This window comes from Doryrhamphus excisus, linkage group LG9 (assembly GCF_037039965.1).
Source record: "Doryrhamphus excisus strain RoL-2023G ecotype Guam linkage group LG9, RoL_Dexc_Guam_v1.1, whole genome shotgun sequence".
NCBI classification, from domain to species: Eukaryota; Metazoa; Chordata; class Actinopteri; order Syngnathiformes; family Syngnathidae; genus Doryrhamphus; species Doryrhamphus excisus.
Window position 1 is genome coordinate 11,025,727 of NC_136365.1, and position 20,069 is coordinate 11,045,795.

Genomic DNA, 20,069 nt, shown 5'->3' on the forward strand with positions numbered 1-20,069 from the left:
TGATGTTAGACACTTTGCGGCAGTGTTGAACACAATCAGAGTTGCAGGTTGTTGTTGTTGTTGTTGCTGTGTCTCAATTCACTCCCCTATGTACACTTTGAAGTGTGTAAGTGCATTCACATTCAACCGCTGTAGTTGCCATTTGGCTATGCAGCAGAAGGAAAAACGGCGGCTGAGGTGGTTGATCCTGCACAGTCTGGTGTGGTTCCAATCTGATCCAAGTGAATACACGGCCAGTATTGAAGGTACCGATACTGATAGTAATATTTCTTGTTTGAAAATGTTCAAGGTCATGAATTATTTTATGATTTTGCTGACATTCAATAAAACAGTTTGTAGGCACAAAATTCAGGGGTTTCATGAGATAAGACAATGTGCAAGATTTTAAAATAATCTTTTTAAAAATCCAATGAAAATTATGACTGGATTTAACCGATTTTGGCTTTCATCTTTTTCATCCTAATTGCCAAGGACAAAACTATGTTTCTCTATGAAGCGCCTAAGTGCTAACCGATGTCTTCGGGCCATTTTGGAAGCGAGAGACAAGAAAAACAAATAAGTGCATATGGCAATCTATGGAAACCGGCAAAATTATCCAATTCATTTTCACTTATTGTGTGAATCATTTATTATTGCAAAATCTTTCATTTGAATCATTTGAATCCCACAAAGTTTTGCAACACAAGATCTTACCACACACCTGCAACATATTTTTCATCAACAAGCCTATTTGTGAACAATTCATATACAATCAACAATCACACAACCCTTATTCCCTTGTACTTATACAAATTAACACAAGCAAGAACTGCTATATATGACTGGAAAGGTCTCAATGGGCGGGACCCTGTTTAGATTTGGCAACCAAAAGTTAAAAATAGCCAGACAGACCTGTTGAAAATGACACGTTGTACAAGGTACACAGTACACATGGAAGTGTACTGAGGGAAGTACTGGATCTGAGACACATCCTCTTGCGTGGGAACTCATCTTAGAGCTGTTCTGTTGTGAGAAAACCATCAGGGCGGTGATAAATGTCACTTTATTCAGCAGCTGATTGTAAACTTTTAAGTATTTTTCAGTCATGGCATGTTTTTTTATGCACTCTCTGACCAAATCCAGTCTTTTTTAACTTCATTTACATCCAAAAAAAAAGTCACCGTTGCATTCAAACAACTGAAAAAGGCTCCTTGAATGTTGATGACCCTGTAATGTGCTTATCATCCATCACCGATGGAGGGCTACATCCGGTTGCTTTTCTTTTTTTTGCGTGAGTTTGCGGTCTTCGACTGTACTTTGCCACGCGGTGGATTAGTGGTTAACATGTTGGAAGGTTTGGAATTAAACTGAATGAATGAGATTGTCAATATAGCATTTGCGTCATGCATGACTGATGTGTTTACCTTATGTGAACATCGGGACCAACCATTTATGAGCACAGGAAGTGTGTGTTTTGCCACCTCTTATCATTTTTTATTGCAAACATTGTAAACTATATTCAGTGAGTCAGATGATTGTGGTAAATAAACTTTCCATGTGTTTCAATAAGAGTGTACTTCCTTTGGCTTATCTTCCCGTCTTTGTCACACTTTTCTTTACAGCTTCATCTAATAATGGAATCCTGGACATTTTAGTGTTTAAGTGTTTCTGATCTGTAAAAGGATTTACAGTGGAAATCATTATTAAGAAAATAACATGAAATATACATACCATGACCAACTGGATTCATAATGATACCAATGTTTGTTTACTAGTTATTCACAAAAATCGCATTTCCCTTCAGGGTGTTTTTTTTTTTTTTTAATTTTTGTGAATTAATCTCCATAGCTTTTGAAGACACAACAAATCCGTTGGCGCGTTCCAATCTCCACAGCATCTTGTCTTGTTGTCTTTCAAAGTTCCTCTATTTTTTTCATGTTCTGGACCATCGTATTCGGAATTATTCCATTATTTGGATCAGTGTAATATTTTGTACAACCTGTTAGAAATCTGTTCTGTATTTCTTTTCCAAGTGCTCTGTCAATTTGTTGCGTATTTTTACATGCATAGATGTGTTATATTGTCTCCATAAATATAGTCTAGCACAGGGGTCTCAAACTCAATTTACCTGGGGGCCACTGGAGCTAGGGTCTGGGCGAGGCTGGGCCGCATCAGGTTTTCCAAGAAAAAAAAACGCATTTATTAAAAACAGAAAAATGAATAAACTTTGCCTTGGTACCGATTTTCTACAAGAAAAGCTCTATTAGTGGGGGTCCCACTAATAGATGCACTCACAAATGTGCTGTGAAACAAGAACAGAGCAAGAGAGACATCTAGTGGACAGCAGTCGCTAATGCCTCAATGAAAACAATATTGCAGCTGTTTTGTATCATTTGTATCATCCGGGCCTCTTGCGTGAAGTCAGCTGGGATAGGCTCCAGCATTCCTGTAGTCGTAGATACAACAAGTGGTACCATCTGCTGTCTCTGCTGGGGGGGACGATCTTGTGGACCTCCTTAATCCCACCAATCCGTCCTCCAATGAGGAAGCAGTGCCTGGGGACTCCATGGTGGGCTCTCCTGTCAATGGAGAGCCGAGGTTGCCGAGGTGGTCGGCAAGCCCCCCATGAGCAGGGTCCTGTGGGTGGATGAGAGTCCCCTGGAGTTCCTTGGTTGACAGGACTCTGTAGCATCACATGGATATCGGGGTCGGTACCTCTGGATTGGCAGACCGGTCTGGTGGTCCCCTTTTTGAGGGGGGAGGTGGTACTATTGTGGGCTCCCACTCCGCAGCCTTCTTGGTCGGGTCTTTTTAGAGTCTTTTCTGGAGAGTTGGGGCTGCTGGATAATTTAATCTGGGATTTCAGTGTGGTTTTCGTCCTGGTTGAAGACCTGTGGACCAAGTCTACGCTCTGATCAGGGTCTTTGAAGATGCATGAGATTTTGCCCTGCCAGCCACCATGTGTTTTAGAGCTAGAGAAAGCTTTGAACCAAAAGTCAAAGTCAAACTGGTTTTCAGTGATTGCCCTGGATTCTGTTTATGAATAGACTTCCCAGGTTCAGCCAGGGTTTTAAGGGGATCCGGTTTAATGGAAGCAGGATTGGCTTTTTGCAGATGACGTGGTCCTGTTGACTTCACCATGTCATGATCTTGTGTGAAGCCACTGGGAGGGTTCTCGCCTGGAAAAAGACTGGAGTGCCATCTACGCATCGGGGATGAGAACCTGCCCCGAGAACAGGAGTTTGAGTACTCGGAGTCCTGACTGACCGGACTAGAATGTGGTAACATAGATTTGTGGCAGGGCTGTAGTTGTATCTACTACAGGGGTCTCAAACTCAATTTACTTGGGGGCCACTGGAGCTAGGGTCTGGGTGAGACTTGGCCACATCAGGTTTTCCAAAAAAAAGATTTTTTTTAAAATATTTATTAAAAACAGAAAAATATACAAACTTTTTCAGTGCTTTGGTTCCGATTTTCTACAAGAAAAGCTCTGATAAAACATTCCACTGTTCTCAAATATCTTAATTTTTTCATTTTTTTTTTATTTTTCTGCACAAAATAAGATGAAAAATAAATAAACAAATCAAGAATAAAGAAAATCAATCAATCAGTAATAAATAAATATAATAATAATAATAAAACAGCAAATAATAAAAACTTAAGAAACCACATATAGTTGGTGGGTAGACAAATGATTTTTTTCCGATTAAAATTAACAAAGCATTATTAGAGCCCTGTAGACATGACAAAACACGACTATAGTCACATTTATACTCTTTTTATTTACAACATATTGCGCAACTGCAGGGTCTTGAGACACATGCTAACTCGCAAACTAGAGAGCTAGCGACCTAAACGGTAGCCTTCAAGTTATTTCCTTTAAACTTAAATAGCCAAAAACTTACCACTTCCACACAGATAGGGAGGATAACTATTAACAGTTATTTAACCTTTAACATGAACATTAATCAAACGTAATAATTTTTTCTGGGTACATGATACCATACAGCATCCATATCAAACTTGCGCGGGCCGCACTAACATTAAACTTTCATATCAAGGCGGGGGCCTCAAACTAGTGTCCTGCGGGCCGTGTTTGAGACCCCTGATCTCGTAGGTCCACCATAATCACGAGAGTCAAAGTACTAAACCTTAAAACATTACCAACCCGTGGAAAGCTATTTACGACCAGTAGGGGTGGGCGGATCGATCCAAATAGTGATCGCTATTTCATCCATATCGTCTGTGATACTAATTCAAAAGCATGATTACACCAAAGGTGTGTCTTAGGCTGGCCATAATAAAAGGCCACTCCAAAATGGATGACCTTTTGTGTAGTAATCCCTCGTTTATTGCCATTAATTGGTTATTCGTGATAACTGAAAACCTGTTTATAACCTTATAAGTACAGTTTTAATGTTGTTAGAGCCCTCTAGACATGACATAACACCCCTATAGTCACTTTAATACTATTACTTGTATATAGTAGACATCATTAAAGGAAAATAAGACATACTGGAGAAGACATGTGACATAATATTGACTCAAACATGTTGGTATAGGGACAGATTCTTGTTCTTTTTCTACTTCCTGTTCTGTACAGTACTTCCTGCGGTACTAGTACTATTGCGTCATCAATGTAAGATGACTGACACCTAGTGAGCAGTGTAGAATACTGCGTCTCATTACAACGTCTTTGAATGCATCTTGGGAAAGAATGTCTTATATATATTTTTGATCTGATATTTTATGCTTGAAATGCTTCATTTAGGTTTAAAAAAATACAATTTGCTTAAATATTAATTTTATTTTACTAATAGGCCACATTCATTCATTCATTCATTTTCTACCGCTTTTTACTCACGAGGGTCGCGGGGGTGCTGGAGCCTATCCCAGCTGTCTTGGGGCGGGGTACACCCTGGACTGGTGGCCAGCCAATCACAGGGCACATATAGACAAACAACCATTCACACTCACAGGCCACATTCAGTCACAAGAAAAATGTTTTATAATAATAATTTATAATATAATATATTTTGTTGAGTGTAGGCATGTGGAAAATGAAAGGAGTGGACATTTTCGGCCATTTTTAGTGCACGTAAGCGGAGTGACTGAGGCGACAAGAGTCTCCACTTGTCACTCAATATCAGTCACATGTGACAGCTCATCTCGCAACACCAAAATACGTGAGCTGACGACGACACCCGAGACACCCGAGGCAGAAGGCAGCCACGGTACACTTGATGCAGGAAGCCGTGGCGGTGTGATACGTGTCTTGTTGGTGTTGACTAAGACGAATTAAAGGGCGGAATTGGACTCGTTCCGTTCTGCCGCATGGGCACAGCCCTCACTGATGACTGCCGGCGTGACAAACATGCTTTCACATATATCCTTCATCCTTCCAGACACATTTTTGACAAAACGTCCCCTTCACACCAAAACTTCTGCACAAATTTATGTTCAAAAATGGCGGAAACTATAATACTATAGTGTAACCTAGTGGAGCCTATCCCAGCTGACTTTGCGCGAAAGGCGGGGTACAACCTGGACTGGTGGCCAGCCAATCATAGTGCACATAGACAAACAACCATTCACACTCACATTCATACCTATCATAATAATAATAATAATAATAATAATAATAATAATAATAATAATAATAATAATAATAATAATAATAATAATTAATAAGCAGGCTCTCCTCAACCACAAACAGCAGCAGTAAAGTAGCAATCTACACTGGTCATGTAACTAGGTGTCGTTAACATTACAATAGCTACCACAGGAAGTGCGCTGTCAAGTCTCGTTTATGTCCAAGATGGCTTATTTCCTCTTATTGTGTCTACGATATTGGGAAATGCAGTGTAAGGGTGACTATAGGGGTGTTACTTTGTGTCTAGAGGGCTCTAATAATGCTACAAATTGTATTTAAAAAGCTGTAAACGGGTTTTACATGATATCATTGGTTGTTTACTCAATTTGATCCATTTTTAAGTGTTTATGACTCTGTATTAAAAAATATACAGTATATAACAGAACCTGCTTCATCATTACTATTAAACAGCAACATGAAGACGCCAACTGTAACAAGTGAATTTCCACTGAGTAGGAGTTCCTATTTATAAATTACGAGCATAGAACCTGTTTAACATGATTAGAGCCCTCTAGACGTGAAGTAACACCCCTATAGTCACCTTTACGCTTTTATTACTCAATATAGTAGTGATAGTAAGACAAAATAAGACATATAAGACATAAATAAGACTTGTGGTAGCATGTGTTGCTGCAAATGAGCTCCGCCTTTTGACACACGGCTCGCTCTTACGCTTCCCCTTTAGCCTGGTCGCCGGGCTACCAGAAGAGCAGTGGTGTCCAAAGTGTGGCGCTGGGGCCATTTGTAGCCAATAGCAGCACATTTTAAATGCACAATTTAGCTTGAAAAAAATTGGACAAATTGAATGGAGTAATGTTAAAATACATTTTTAATGAATTTAATGAGAACGTCTTAATATGAGGGCAGATGATGTCATTTTAGTAGCATAAAGTTGAACGAAGTACTGAAGAAATTATGCAAACCAAAGCAGCAACGTTGTGGGAAAAATAGGTTGTGGGATATGGTATGTTAAAGTCAAAAAAATTACACAAATTAAAAAAAGTTAACGGTTGGAAAATGTAAGAAAAAATACAAAAGACAGTAATTTTATGTGGATAAAGTCAAAACTTTCATCAAATTTATGCGGAAAAAAAACAGCAAATTGTGACGTTCACACTCATATTACTGTTCACAACTTCTTAGCATATCTATACAAAATATGAAAGTGGCCCTTGCATCATTTTTCTGTATGCGGCCCTCAGTGGAAAAAGTTTGGACACCCCCGCGTTTGAGGCTTCAGGCTATACTAACCTACGTTCATCTTGCTGTGGACAACTGTGGTGCGTTCAAGGACTGCTGAACAAAGTGCGAAATCTCAACGCTTGACCATAAAACAACATTATCAGTGAAGCACAGAGACTGTGGCTGGTAGTTGTGTGGATCGGATGAATAATCACCATAGTAATAAATTAAACAAAAAAAATGATATTGCATTATCTTCTCTTATCCACCAGAGGTCACCGTTTTCCCATTTTAACACAACATACTACTAAACGTTTGTCATGGAGTTGAAAACTTCAATTGAGGTTAAAAACAAAAAAAAACAAAAAAATAATGAACGGAAGAAAGAAAGTGCACCAATTCACATAATAATAATAGTAACAATAATAATAAATAGCATGGTTCATTAAACAATATTTAATTTATCAATGAAATGCTTTGCGTGTAGAAAGTAGAACATTCTAATTTCATTTTTTTAAAATATTTCTATATGGTTGTCCTACACAATGTTTTATTCCTAATACTTCCAGGTTTTACTACTTTTTCTAAGTTCAAGACCCTTATTTACCGTACAGTAATACCTCATTTATCGCTGATTAATTGGCTGAATTTCTACTATGTAAGATTCCTTATTTATAAATCTAGTCTTTTCATATTTACTGCATAGCAAACCTGCCTATGTCCTTCTAAATACCATTTTTAACATTTATTAGAGCCTTCTAGAGGTGAAATAACACCCCTATAGTCACCTTTACATTTGTAATACACAATATAGTTGAAATAATAAGATCAAATAAGCCATAACTACAGTATGTGTTTGTGTAAATGCGTTGTGGTGCCACGGCTTTTGTGTGTTTTAGCTTGGCGTTGGTTACCGCGGCAACAGTAGCCCATGTTGGGGATTATTGTGCCTGTTGTGCGCCATAAAAGACTGTTGTTCTGGGCATAGGGTCTGGTGCTTGTGTGCCTCACCCAGCATTATCTTAACATTACCGACACCTAGTGACCAGTGTAGATTACTACATATCATAACATCTTTGAATGTTTTCTGAATGTCTATCCATCAATCTTCTCAACCGCATGATTTATTAATATAGTTTTGAAAACTGTGGTAGTGAAGGTGCAAAATTTTAAGCATGACGTGGCGAGGTATTACTGTATTTGATTTATTAATAATTATGGGCCTGTAAGCAGAATGAAACATATTGCTAATTAAATATATTTCAGTCATTCATTCATTTACATGAGGGTCACGGGGGTGCTGGAGCCTATCCCATCTGTCTTCGGGCGAGAGGCAGGGTACACCCTGGACTAGTGGCCAGCCAATCACAGAGCACATATGGACAAACAACCATTCACACCCACATCCATACCTATGGACAATTTGGAGTCGCCAATTACCTATGTTTTTGGAATGTGGGAGGAAGCTGGAATACCCGGAGACAACCCTTGCATGCACGGGGAGAACATGCAAACTCCACACAAAGATACCCGCGGGTGTAATCGAACTCGGGTTACCTGCCACTCGCCACTAATTATGAAGGCTCCAGTAACTCCAGGTTATGCAGCAAACCCTCTACAGATCTAGCAACAATATTACAGTTTTTCTCGATTGTTTTAACACATTTTCTGAAAGGATGCCTCATATTCTCAGAACTCTACACACAAATCCAAAAATCACTCACACATTTCTGAAACCCCCTCAATTCTCCTGCAAAATGAAACTTTACATCCAAAACAGTCTTCATTCTTCATTCAAATGACGCACACAAGCCACGATATGAAGAAACATTTATATGAACCATTTGAACACTGATGTGCTCAGTGTAAAACACTGTGGTTACATCATATTCATCATGACTTGGGCCTTTTTGTGTTCAGTGTGACACTTCTTGCAAAATGTTTTAGAATTGTTTTTTGAGTATTTTTTTTTTGACTCAGAACACAAAATTACACAGAAATATATATTTTTATTTTTCACAGAAAAACAATGTACGAAGTGTTCATCACAGCCAACACAAAGTTCCACATACAGTGGTCTGCATCTAAATGTATACAGCTTCAGTTAAAGAAATAATAAAAATAATAATAAACAAAAAAAATCAATCAGTAACAAAGCAAAAGACTATGCTGCATCACGACTTCTGTTTGGGTCAGGCCACAGCACCTCATCTACATCACATGCAAGGTTTTCTCTGGCCAAGCAGCGGGGGAAATATCTCCTAGCATGGTGAATCCAGCCATGGAAAGCATGGAATCTCTCTACATGCATCTTCCATAGCTTGGAGAAGTGGATTGTGTGTTTGTGGATTTCTGACCATTTGCCCAGCCCCCCTCATTGTTAGACCATGGTTTACCACATGGGCAACCAAAGTGGCCCTGATCTCATCACAGATTATGGCCCTCATCCTTCCTCGTCCTCGTCCTCCTCCTCTCATTCTCACACCTCTGGCTCCCCCTCTGATTTCAATGTTGGCATCCATTGTTCCAAAACAGAGAAACTCACCTGATGTCGTTTTATGCTAAAGCTCCGATTGCTAATTGTAAAAATGTGTGACAGGTGTTTACCCATGTGATGAGTCAGTGTGAATAATAGGAATATTAATTTTACCTTTTTGAGTGGCATTGTGTTCTTTGTGAAAACAAGAAGTTTACTTCATGAAAATTGTGCAAAAACTCAGAGAATTGTGTGTAGTGTTTTGAAAAAAAGTGTGTTCGAGAAAAAACAAAATTACGACCGTTGGTTTTGGCGCAGTGCATTATGGGATAGCTAGCAAACCAAGGTTACTGTTTTGTCTGTTGTACACAGAGCTTATTCTTAATGCAGTACCGAATGCAGCCACTAGATGTAGCCATCGTCCCCCCAAAAAATGCTCATACACAGTTTGATAGAAACATAAAAAGATACACATAAAAATGTGAATACTTTGAGTAGAAGGCGACTTGAATTGTCATCAAATGATTCCAGTTAATTTCTTACAAGAATAAAGTAGCTTTGCTGCACAACACAAAGCCAAGTTTGTTAATAACAAACCCCCGCATGTCCTGTGATGTACAGTTCAATCTGTACACGACAGATCAATAAATAGATATTATCACTTCCTCAATGCAACGGCAATGAATCAACACAACAGGCTATTTTTTATGTTCAATACAGCTGCAGCGGTGCAGATGAAAGACAAAGTGAAATAATAACAGAAGTGTCTCTTTAGGAGAAACGTCAGTGAAAGATGTCGTTGTGCTCCAATATCCATCCAATCCTTGGTGAAGACTCATTTGCACGTCGCTGTGCTGTAAATGAATGCACTGTGGCGCTCCTAGATCTTTTATGCTAGACAATGTCGTTTCAGAGCATATGGTGCCATATTCTAGAAGAATGAACAGCCCACCTTTCAGTTTTAAATGTTCACCTTTCTCCAACAACGACTTACTTTGGAGCAAGGCATGCTTCGACTTCCAAGATTAGCACAGGAGATGAATGAATGGTTCCCGGCAGTAAACAAATAGTTTAATTGGCTGATAACGTGTGACGTCACATTGTCTGCTGTCACGTTAACCGTAATACCTGAAGTAATTACGCCAGCAATCTGCGATCGGTCCATGAGCATGATTATATGTTGATTAGGACTGGCAAAGTTGTTAACGGATGTTTCCTTTAAACGGCGGACATTTTTTGAGGGGTGATTAATGTGCGCGCCTCCTTTTTGACCCTCGGCTTATTCCACAAGCTGGAATAAATATTGATGGGAAATGGAGAAAGAAAAGAGTATTTAGATTGGGAAACGTCGCTTCAATGCCTTGGCAGATGGCTCTTGTAGTAAGACCAAAGTTATTTGTATCTACGGTCACTGTGTTTGACTTATCACGGATTACATGGCCTGCCAGAGACCGGAGTCGTGCAGGTATTGTTTTTATTGTCATATACAGTGCTACCTTGGCATAAGAGTGGCCCAACTAACCAGTGCTTTTCACATTTTTACATCTCTCTGATGTTTACATTGAACTAACAGCTAAATTGGACTTCCAGCTGCTATTGACGGGCTGTCAATGTGATGACCACGGCTGAAGTCCAGTGTTGTGCTAGCATTAGCCATTTAGCTTAGAACTTAGCACTGAAAGTCATCAAATTTTACCTTGATGCATTCACACGTAGTATTAGCATTTGGGAGCAAGTATGAGGTGAAAGAAAAAGGGGGGGAATACATCCAAATACATCCATACATCCCTCTGGCCATCGGAGAATGGTGCAGCGGTGCGTTCAAAGACCGTCCAAAAAGTAGGACAAATAGCAGCTCAACATTAAACATTCAACAAACTGTGGGATTTCTAATGAATAGTTACAGTATTGTAATAGTTATATTTACTGTAATAGCATTATACATTTCTATGTATTTTAATGTTTTAAAAGAGTTTCCAATGAAATGTTTTATGACTATTGCCCTGTTTTAGGTATTTTCATTTGTACATTTCATGAAGGAAAGGTGCATTGAGGCAAATCTTTAATAATAATCCTTTCTGAATGTTCCTAAATAGGCTTTTTTACTCACAAACATTTAGAATTTTAAACCAGTATCATAAATAAACTAATCTTATGTGGAGCTGACAAAAATAAAGAAAAACATAAGGTCTCACTCGCTCACATTTTGGATTTACCACAAAGAGATTTCCCCTACTTATTGTAGATAAAAACTTATTTATATCTGCGATTAAATGTGATTAATTGTGAGTTAACTACATGGGAAATGTGATTAATCACAGTCAAATATTATATTGTATTATATATATATCAATAATTATATTTCCCATCCACTTGAATTGGTCATTTGTCCGCCATGGGTGATGGCTGGACTCAATATAAAGATAAAAACTTATTCTAACAAGAAAAGGAGTTAGAATAAGAATAAGTTAGTTTCACTGGCTGACCCTCGCTGGGAAGATTTGCGGAACCCGCCCCCATCCTGGCCAGCTCACCTCCTCATCTTAGTGCTTTCTGTTAGCAGCAACAATGCTACCAGCCATGTTGTTGTCCCAAACCTTCATGTTCAAACCTTCCTTCTTAAGGAATTAAAAGGCTGTCGTGTGCATGCCAGGCCACTAGGTGGCCACCCACACAACCCACGGCAACTGAGTTTAAGGAGCACTAATGATGTCATTCCAGACTTCCTGGCTGCATGCTCAAAAAGGGAGCCTTTGAAGATCTTTGAGCTTCGGGTGGTGTCGCTCATCAAACCAGCATCCCAGAGTCTCCACATCCACGCACCTCCTCACGGTAATATTTCCACACTGGGGAGGTCCCAGGTGCTTTCATTCACTCGTCAGGGTTGGCACCAGGGGGTGTCTGGATGCAACACACAATGCACACACAAGAACCTGCACACACACACCAGACAAAAGCCAGGAAGTTGACATGGAAGGCAACCAGGCAGGAAAGAAAGATAAAATAGGAAATGAAGACACGGGAAGGTCAATCATGTCAGCATGCTGATGTGAGTGAGCCAGTGGTAGGGGCGCAGCCGCAAACGGGTAGGAGGTTACCTGGTTGGATCTTGCTGTGGTGAAAAGGGTCCTCTCAGGTTGACCGTGTTCTTGCCGCTGTAGCTCAGAGTCACCTGACAACGGAGACCGTGGATCGTCAGTACAGACTCACAGGGACGACCCGCCGTCTCTATCGGTTTGATGGGTGTGACTCGCCTGCTCGTGTACGCGTGACAGCAGCGCCAGGCTCTCCAGGTGGGAGTGGAACAAGGGCGAGCGGACGAGGCCGACCCCCAGCAGCGCCCCCGCGATGTAGCCCACCACGCAGTCGTCCGGGAGGCGGATGCGCTCGGCTGTCGCCACAAAAGCGCCGTCGCTAAATGGCCAATGACGAGTCATGTGAAAGAAACGCCGACTTGCACGCACGTGTGAAAGTGAGGCCCGACGTACCTGGCCCAGGGTCGCATGCTGATGGCGAGGCTGCGACTGAGACAGAAACCCGCCCCTCCTGTGGCGAACCAGAAGGAAACCTTTCTCTGGACAACAAGGACACTCAGTCACACGTCCTCCAGTATGCATTGTGGTTATCTACCACTTTACCGTTTCACTGGCATTGCTGAGCTCCTCTGAGGCCTCCAGGGGGCGCTCCAGACTGGGCCGCCCGAGGTAAACATCTCGCCTGCTGCTGTACTGAGACAACAGCCTCAAGAGGGCGCCCACATTCAGGTAGTTGTCATCATCCACGTGACAGAACCACCTGCAAGGCCACACATTTGCATGGGTAGACACCACTTAGCACTGTCATGCTAGGTCTTGTTAGCATTTCTAGCAACCTCTAGCAACCCAATATTAGCATTTTTAGCTATTTTCATGGGTAGACACTTATATGAACACTTAACACTGTCATGCTAGGTCTTGGCACGCTAATGTTAGCATGTTAGCATTTCTACCAGATAATATTAGCATATAACTTTTTTAGCTGTTTTCATGGGTAGACACGTACATAACAGTTTAACACTGTCATGCTAGGTCTTGACATGTTAATGTTACCATGTTAGCATTGCTTGCAAGCTAATATCTGCATAGTAGCATTTTTATCCGTTTTTTATGGGTAGACACTTATATGAACAGTTAGAAGAGTCATGCTAGGTGTTGACATGCTACAATTAGCATTCTCAACATTATCATACTAGCACATTTTCATCGGTAGGCACTATTACATTTTTAGCTGTTGGTAGACACTATTATGCTACGTGCTAGATTAGCATGTTAACTGCTAACAGCATTTTTAACAATTTAGACACTACTATGCGTGGTGTTAGCATGCTAACATTAGTATGTTAGCATTGCTAGCATGCGAACATGGACATACTAGCATTTTGTGCAATTTTCATGAATATAAACTTTGTGCTATAATGCTAGGTGTTAGCATGCTAGCATTAGCATGTTATCATTGTCAATATTGTTTAAGTCATTTAAACCTTTCCATGGTGTGTTTTCATGGTCAAGGAGTCTAAATATATAGATCAAATAAATCAAAAAAAATATTTATGGTGGGAATCACAATATGGGGTGGGGGGCAATGGCGCTTGGCGGTGGTCTGCGCTCTCTGAGTGCTTCTCTAGTTATATTATGTTAGCACTTTTGAGTTGTACAACATATTAGTTAACGTATTGAGGACACATTTGCATTTTGCACATTTTTGACACAAAATCAGCGTGCTGGTGATGTTAGCAAAAGGACGCCTTTATGACACCAGGTATGGGCGAGCTGGCGTAGACTTACTTTCGCTCGGATGTGAGGAAGGTGTCATATTCCGCCGCCATCTTACAGGAGAGAGCCTGGCGGCTATGAGTGGCTGAGCAGTTGGTGTTGATCATGTGACCTCCTGACGACAGCAAGCAAAAACAGACATGCTAACGGTTAGCTTTGGTGACAACACCACCACGCACTTGTGCTTTGGCTTCTTGCCTGCTCGGCATGGAAACAACCTTGTCTAATCAGCAGCCTGCTTCCTGCCACTGATAACACCCACTCACAACCTCTTCGTGTGTGTGTGTGTGTGTGTGTGCAACTCACCCATCCGTTCCCTCAGCTCCGCGTCGTCTCCATCAGTGAACACGTACGTCTGCACCACAAACACAGCACGTGTGTTACCGGGAATAATGAACATCTCCTCTACACAAACACAAACGATACAAAAAAATGTCATGAAGACGTCCCTGTGGCCGCTGCCATGACATCATCACTACCTTTTCTCGCTGGCTTTAGTCAGCCATCTTTGTAGCCATGCAGGCTGCACGTGTGCTTGTGACACATGCACACATTTCTTTCCATCCAACTTTGACATAGTTACTGACACTGGAACTGCCGTCTGTTTCCGGTTCTGGAGATACAGCTGTTTTTTTGCAAGTTCCGGCCACATCCGGGGGTCGCAGGAAGTTGGCGGTGATCCCAAACAATTTCTCGTGGTCACTTGTGGGGTGGGGGGGTAGATGTTGGTTTCATCTCGATAGGACGCTTTCTTGAGCTGCAGATTTTTTGTCCACACTGGACAAGACCTTATTCACCCTTACCCTACCAATAACCCTGTCCCTAACCCTTCTAACCCGAACCCTTCCAACCCTACCCTTAACAATTCTAACCCTAACCCGAACTCCTTAATACTTCTAACCCTAAACAATTCTAACCCTAACCTCTAACCCGAACCCGAAACACTTCTAACCCTAACCTCCAACCCAAACCCTTCTAACCCTAACCCCTCTAACCGAAACCCCTAACCCTTTTAATAGTAGCATTTTTATCCATATTCATGGGTAGACACTACCCGTCCAACCCTACCCTTAACACTTCTAACCGTAACCCTGCCAACCCAACCCTAACCATATCCCTAACCAAACCCTAAACCCACCCTATAACCTTTCCAACGTGTGACCACCACGTGTGAGATCAGACACTAGCTCCACTTCCCATGAGACATCAGCTGACTCTCCCAGGATGTTTGTCTGTGTGTGTGTGTGTGTGTGTGTGTGTGTGGCTGCATTTCCAGGAGTCAGCATTCACTCAAGCATGGAGGTGTGTCTGGGAAACAGGTTGAGTGGCAGCAGCTTGGTCGTGAGAACGTGCAATCAGCTGATTGCACACACACTCGGCATTTAGAGCTCAACGGTATCAGACCCAACCAATCCAGCCTATGAAGCAATCATAGTCCATCAACATCAACAAACACAGTCTCTCCTCGTTGAGGCAAGAAAATCCATCCTAAATATTCACAGGTGGAAATATACACTTGTTATCCATAAATACTGCATAGGCAAGCCACTTTTACATTTAGTCAGGTTCATATACATTTATTTTATTTTGGAAAAAATGTACACTGGAATTTTATTTAGTGGGAACATTTACTTTGAAAAAACGTGGGAAAAAAACTATAATGAATTCTATTATACATGTATACTTTTATATTCCCATTAAAAATGTTCATTCAATTCAGTCCAATAAAAGCTTTAAATGTAGGAAAAGAAATCCAGGGGAAAAAACAAAACAGGATTGTCAACATGTAAAACACAACATAAGATATGATACGATTATTATTGTTATTATTTGCCATATTTTAATGTTGACCCAGGATGGATGGATGGATTCCCGAGCCACCAGTTGAGAAGCACTGGTATGGACACAGCATACTATATAATATATAGATGGAGATGTACGTATAGTATAGGGCATATTGTGCGTGTGCGAGGGTGTATAATCACGTCACGGTTGACACAATAGTAATATTCCAAATAGAAGTAGTATACATCATAGAGGGACTCACATTTTGCTTATTTCTGGAGATCCAGGTGTCCAAGAGGAGATCCACCCTCTTCCGGTGGTATTTGCTGGTGGTCTTAACCGCAATGAACAGGTCGTCCGGCGAGAGAAGCTCCACAGCCTCGGGCGGGGCAACGCTCCGCGCCGAACCGCTCACGGCTCTCCTCTCCCGGGTCAGCTGTCTGAAGTAGTCCGAGAACAGCCCGCGGCTCACCGGAACGTTCGTCACGCTGCCGGCGGTGAAAGTAGCAAGTATCCCGGTGACGAGCAGGTAGGCGACCGCGGCGCGAGGTCCCGCTGAACCGGAGGAGAGGGTCTGGTCCCCGGCGGACCTCCACATGGTGACAGCGACCAGGGCCAGTCTACATTCAATTAATCCGGGGGCTGAATACAGACTGATTGGGTTTGGCCGGGCGTTGATCGCGGTTAGATGGCACACTTAGTGGGCCGAGCCTCAGCTTGACAAACCAATAGGGTAATTGAGCGCTTGGTAGGGGGCGTGGCTAAGAGGCGGCTCACACCTTATATATATATATATATATATATATATATATATATATATATAGTCCCTGACAAAAGTCTTGTCGCTTATCCAAGTTGTAGGAACAACAAATAATAACTTGACTTGTAGTTGCTCAATTGGAATCAGAAATGACTTATATGAAAGGCAAAGCCCTCTAGATTATGCTTTTTATATCAAAATAAAGTTTTGTACCATTCATTGAGTTTTATCATTTAATTAGGACATAAAGGTCAGATTTTGCTTGGACAAAAGTCTTGTTGCATACAAAAAAATGTAGAAATAATACATATACTTAATTTTGAATACACAAATATGCTACAATAACATCAGAACATATGCGGGTTCCAACAGGTCTTCTGCAGTATAACCCGCATGGACCCAAGATTCACCCAGAAAACAGTCAAGTTTGGTGGAGGAAAAATCATGGTTTGGGGATACATCCAGTATGGGGGTGTGCGACAGATCTGCAGAGTGGATGGCAACATCAACAGCCTGAAATATCAAGAAATTCTCGCTGCCCATTACATTCCAAACCACAAGAAAGGGCAAATTCTGCAGCAGGATGGCGCTCCTTCTCATACTTCAGCCTCCACATCCAAGTTCCTGAAAGCCAAGAAGGTCAAGGTGCTCCAGGATTGGCCAGCCCAGTCGCCAGACATGAACATTATTGAGCATGTCTGGGGTAAGATGAAGGAGGAGGCTTGGAAGATGAAGCCGAAAAATCCTGATGAACTCTGGGAGTCCTGCAAGACTGCTTTCTTGGCCATTCCAGATGACTTCATCAATAAGTTATTTGAGTCATTGCCAAGACGTATGGATGCAGTCCTCCAAGCTCATGGAAGCCATACACAATATGAATTCTTTTTTCCAAGGTACAATGACTTTATGTTCTGATGTTATTGTAGCATATTTGTGTATTCAAAATTAAGTATATGTATTATTTCTACATTTTTTTGTATGCGACAAGACTTTTGTCCAAGCAAAATCTAACCTTTATGTCCTAATTAAATGATAAAACTCAATGAATGGTACAAAACCTTATTTTGATATAAAAAGCATAATCTAGAGGGCTTTGCCTTTCATATAAGTCATTTCTGATTGCAATTGAGCAACTACAAGTCAAGTTATTATTTGTTGTTCCTACAACTTGGATAAGCGACAAGACTTTTGTCAGGGACTGTATATATATATATATATATATATATGTGTGTGTGTGTGTGTGTGTGTGTGTGTGTGTGTATATGTGTGTATATATGTTTGTTCTTTTGTGTTTGTACTTGTATTGTGCTGAGTAATGGTAACTGAGTACAGTATGTGCTTCCTGCTTCCATCTGGACACATGTGCTGCATGACTCCGGGGTGCAGGGTCAGTGTTTTCCATTTGTCTCTGTTTGGGATTTTCCCCCTTTTGTTTCCTGTCACTGGCATGCACACACACACACACACACACAGTTTGCTTATTGAGAGTACTGTACATTAGTTTGACAGAGGTTCTTCTGAGGTGATGGAGGAACAGAGGATTCTTTGATACAGTATTTCCGAGTGTCTGCCTGCAAGGAGACTTGCTGTGCGGGTATGGATGCTCCATAAAGGCTCTCTTATTAAAAACCGCTTTCAGGCAGCACGAGTACGACAACGGATGGATGTTTGGTCTGGCTGTTTTGTCTGATGTGTTGCAGTTTTTGGTGTAGGTCACACAAAAGTCGCATGGCAGCCAAGCCACCTGTGCATGCTGGGTATAGTGTATATCGTGGTATTTTTAGGACTGTCACGTAGTCCTTTAGTCCTTTCACGGGACCAGAGAAGAAACACCTTCAAAGGCCTGGTCCCCATCAGGTTTGGAATGAGCAGGAAAGCACCAAACATGAGAGGTAGATGGTCGCTTGATGGTCCTGATGGCTTCCAACATTACTAGCAGGACAAGGAGATACCACCTGAGATATTTTCCACCATCATCATTGTTCAGTGGAACAATGGAGCATCAGGTCACACAGGGGCGTCAAACGGCAGCCATTGACCTCAACATTGAATTTATATCTAAGGGAGGTTTGGCTTTTCTTGAGCTATGATCCTCAATGTGTGTGCCTCTGTGTGTATGACGCAAAGTCATACACACAAAGTCATCCTCAATGTGTGTGCCTCTGTGTGTATGACGCAAAGTCATACACACAAAGTCAAAGTCATTTTCTTTCATCCAAAAGTGAAGGGAAGTACATTCCAATAATAATACATTTTCATGGATGACCTGTCAGCTTCTTAACCAAAGCTGATTAAAAGTAGACCATGTGACAGCATAAAGAGGTGTGTGTGTGTGTGTGTGTGTGGGTGTGTGTGTGTGTGTGTAGTTCGACAGTGCCTCCAGACACGGTAGATGTTGGAGCCTTTGGAAAGCCTGGGTCACATGACTTGAGTGGACTGTCTTGATCCAGTGCCAATCAATATTAGTCTGTTCCAATGTTAAACTGTGGCCATCATATACACTTTAGTCAGTGTACAGGCAATGCTTTCATATTCTAAGTGCTCACATAAGTGTAGAAAAACGTGAATCATAGAAAATAAAAATAAAGTTGATGTTAATAAGTGATGTACCGTAAAATGAGGTTTTAAGAGACAGCGGGGTAATAAGGGACAATTTTCGGGAAAATGTTTTTTGAACGATTTGTTCAAGAATATATGCTTCTTTGAAAAAAACACAAAGCAGCTTCCTGTTAAACATGAAAAGGCAGAATTACATTTAAAACATTTTCCCGAAAATTGTCCCTTATTACCCTGAAAATTGTCCCCATTTTATGGTAGTGTATGGTGACCCTCGTATGGTGAGTCTCGCTGCTTCACAGAACTTCCTGTATTCTTCTTCTCTGCTCACCTTGTTCCTCTTTTTTATGCTGATCCTTCATATGGAAGAAGCACTGCCCAACGACAGAAAAGTCCAAAGAAAAAGCAAAATAAGCACCTTCTCAAACCTTCAAATACCCTTGAGTCTGTGAAACTCGAGTCTTTGTCACATAACTGCGAGTGAATGTCCAGTTTTTGTCAAATACCCGTGAGTCAGTGTGAAACTGGAGTCTTTGCCACATACACTAGAGTCAGTGAATCTCGAGGTTTCATCAACCCAAGAGTCAGTAAAACTGGAGTCTTTGTCAAATACCCATGAGTTAGTGAAACTCAAGTATGAGTAATTGAATATTGAGTCTTTGTGAAATTCCCATGGATCAGTGAATCTCAATTCTTTGTCAACCTGTGAGTCAGTGAAACCTGAGTTTTTTTCAAATACCCATGAGTCAGTGAATCGTCGGTGAGTCAGTGAAGTCTTTGTCAATGTCATACATGCAGAAGTCAAAACTGAGTGCATAGATGATGTCTATTGGATCAGTCCAAAGTATGAAAATGCATGTAGAGGTG

General features: G+C 41.1%; 1 protein-coding gene across 2 annotated transcripts; it reads right to left on the reverse strand.

Moving 5' to 3' along the window:
- Positions 1–9,583: 9,583 nt before the first annotated feature.
- LOC131101463 (beta-1,3-N-acetylglucosaminyltransferase lunatic fringe-like) lies at positions 9,584–16,528 on the reverse strand. Of its 2 annotated transcripts, none has more exons than XM_078793393.1 (8): positions 16,149–16,528; positions 14,408–14,456; positions 14,114–14,216; positions 12,929–13,085; positions 12,779–12,858; positions 12,545–12,704; positions 12,389–12,462; positions 9,584–12,223 (listed from the first exon to the last, which is right to left on the reverse strand). In XM_078793393.1, the coding sequence occupies exons 1-8, from the start codon at positions 16,482–16,484 to the stop codon at positions 12,169–12,171; spliced, it is 1,014 nt and encodes a 337-aa protein (XP_078649519.1). In that variant the 5' UTR covers positions 16,485–16,528; the 3' UTR covers positions 9,584–12,168. The 2 variants fall into 2 exon arrangements, with proteins under 2 accessions (XP_078649519.1, XP_057902645.2); XM_058046662.2 differs by having other exon boundaries at positions 12,779–12,864.
- Between the last annotated feature and the right edge of the window lie 3,541 nt (positions 16,529–20,069).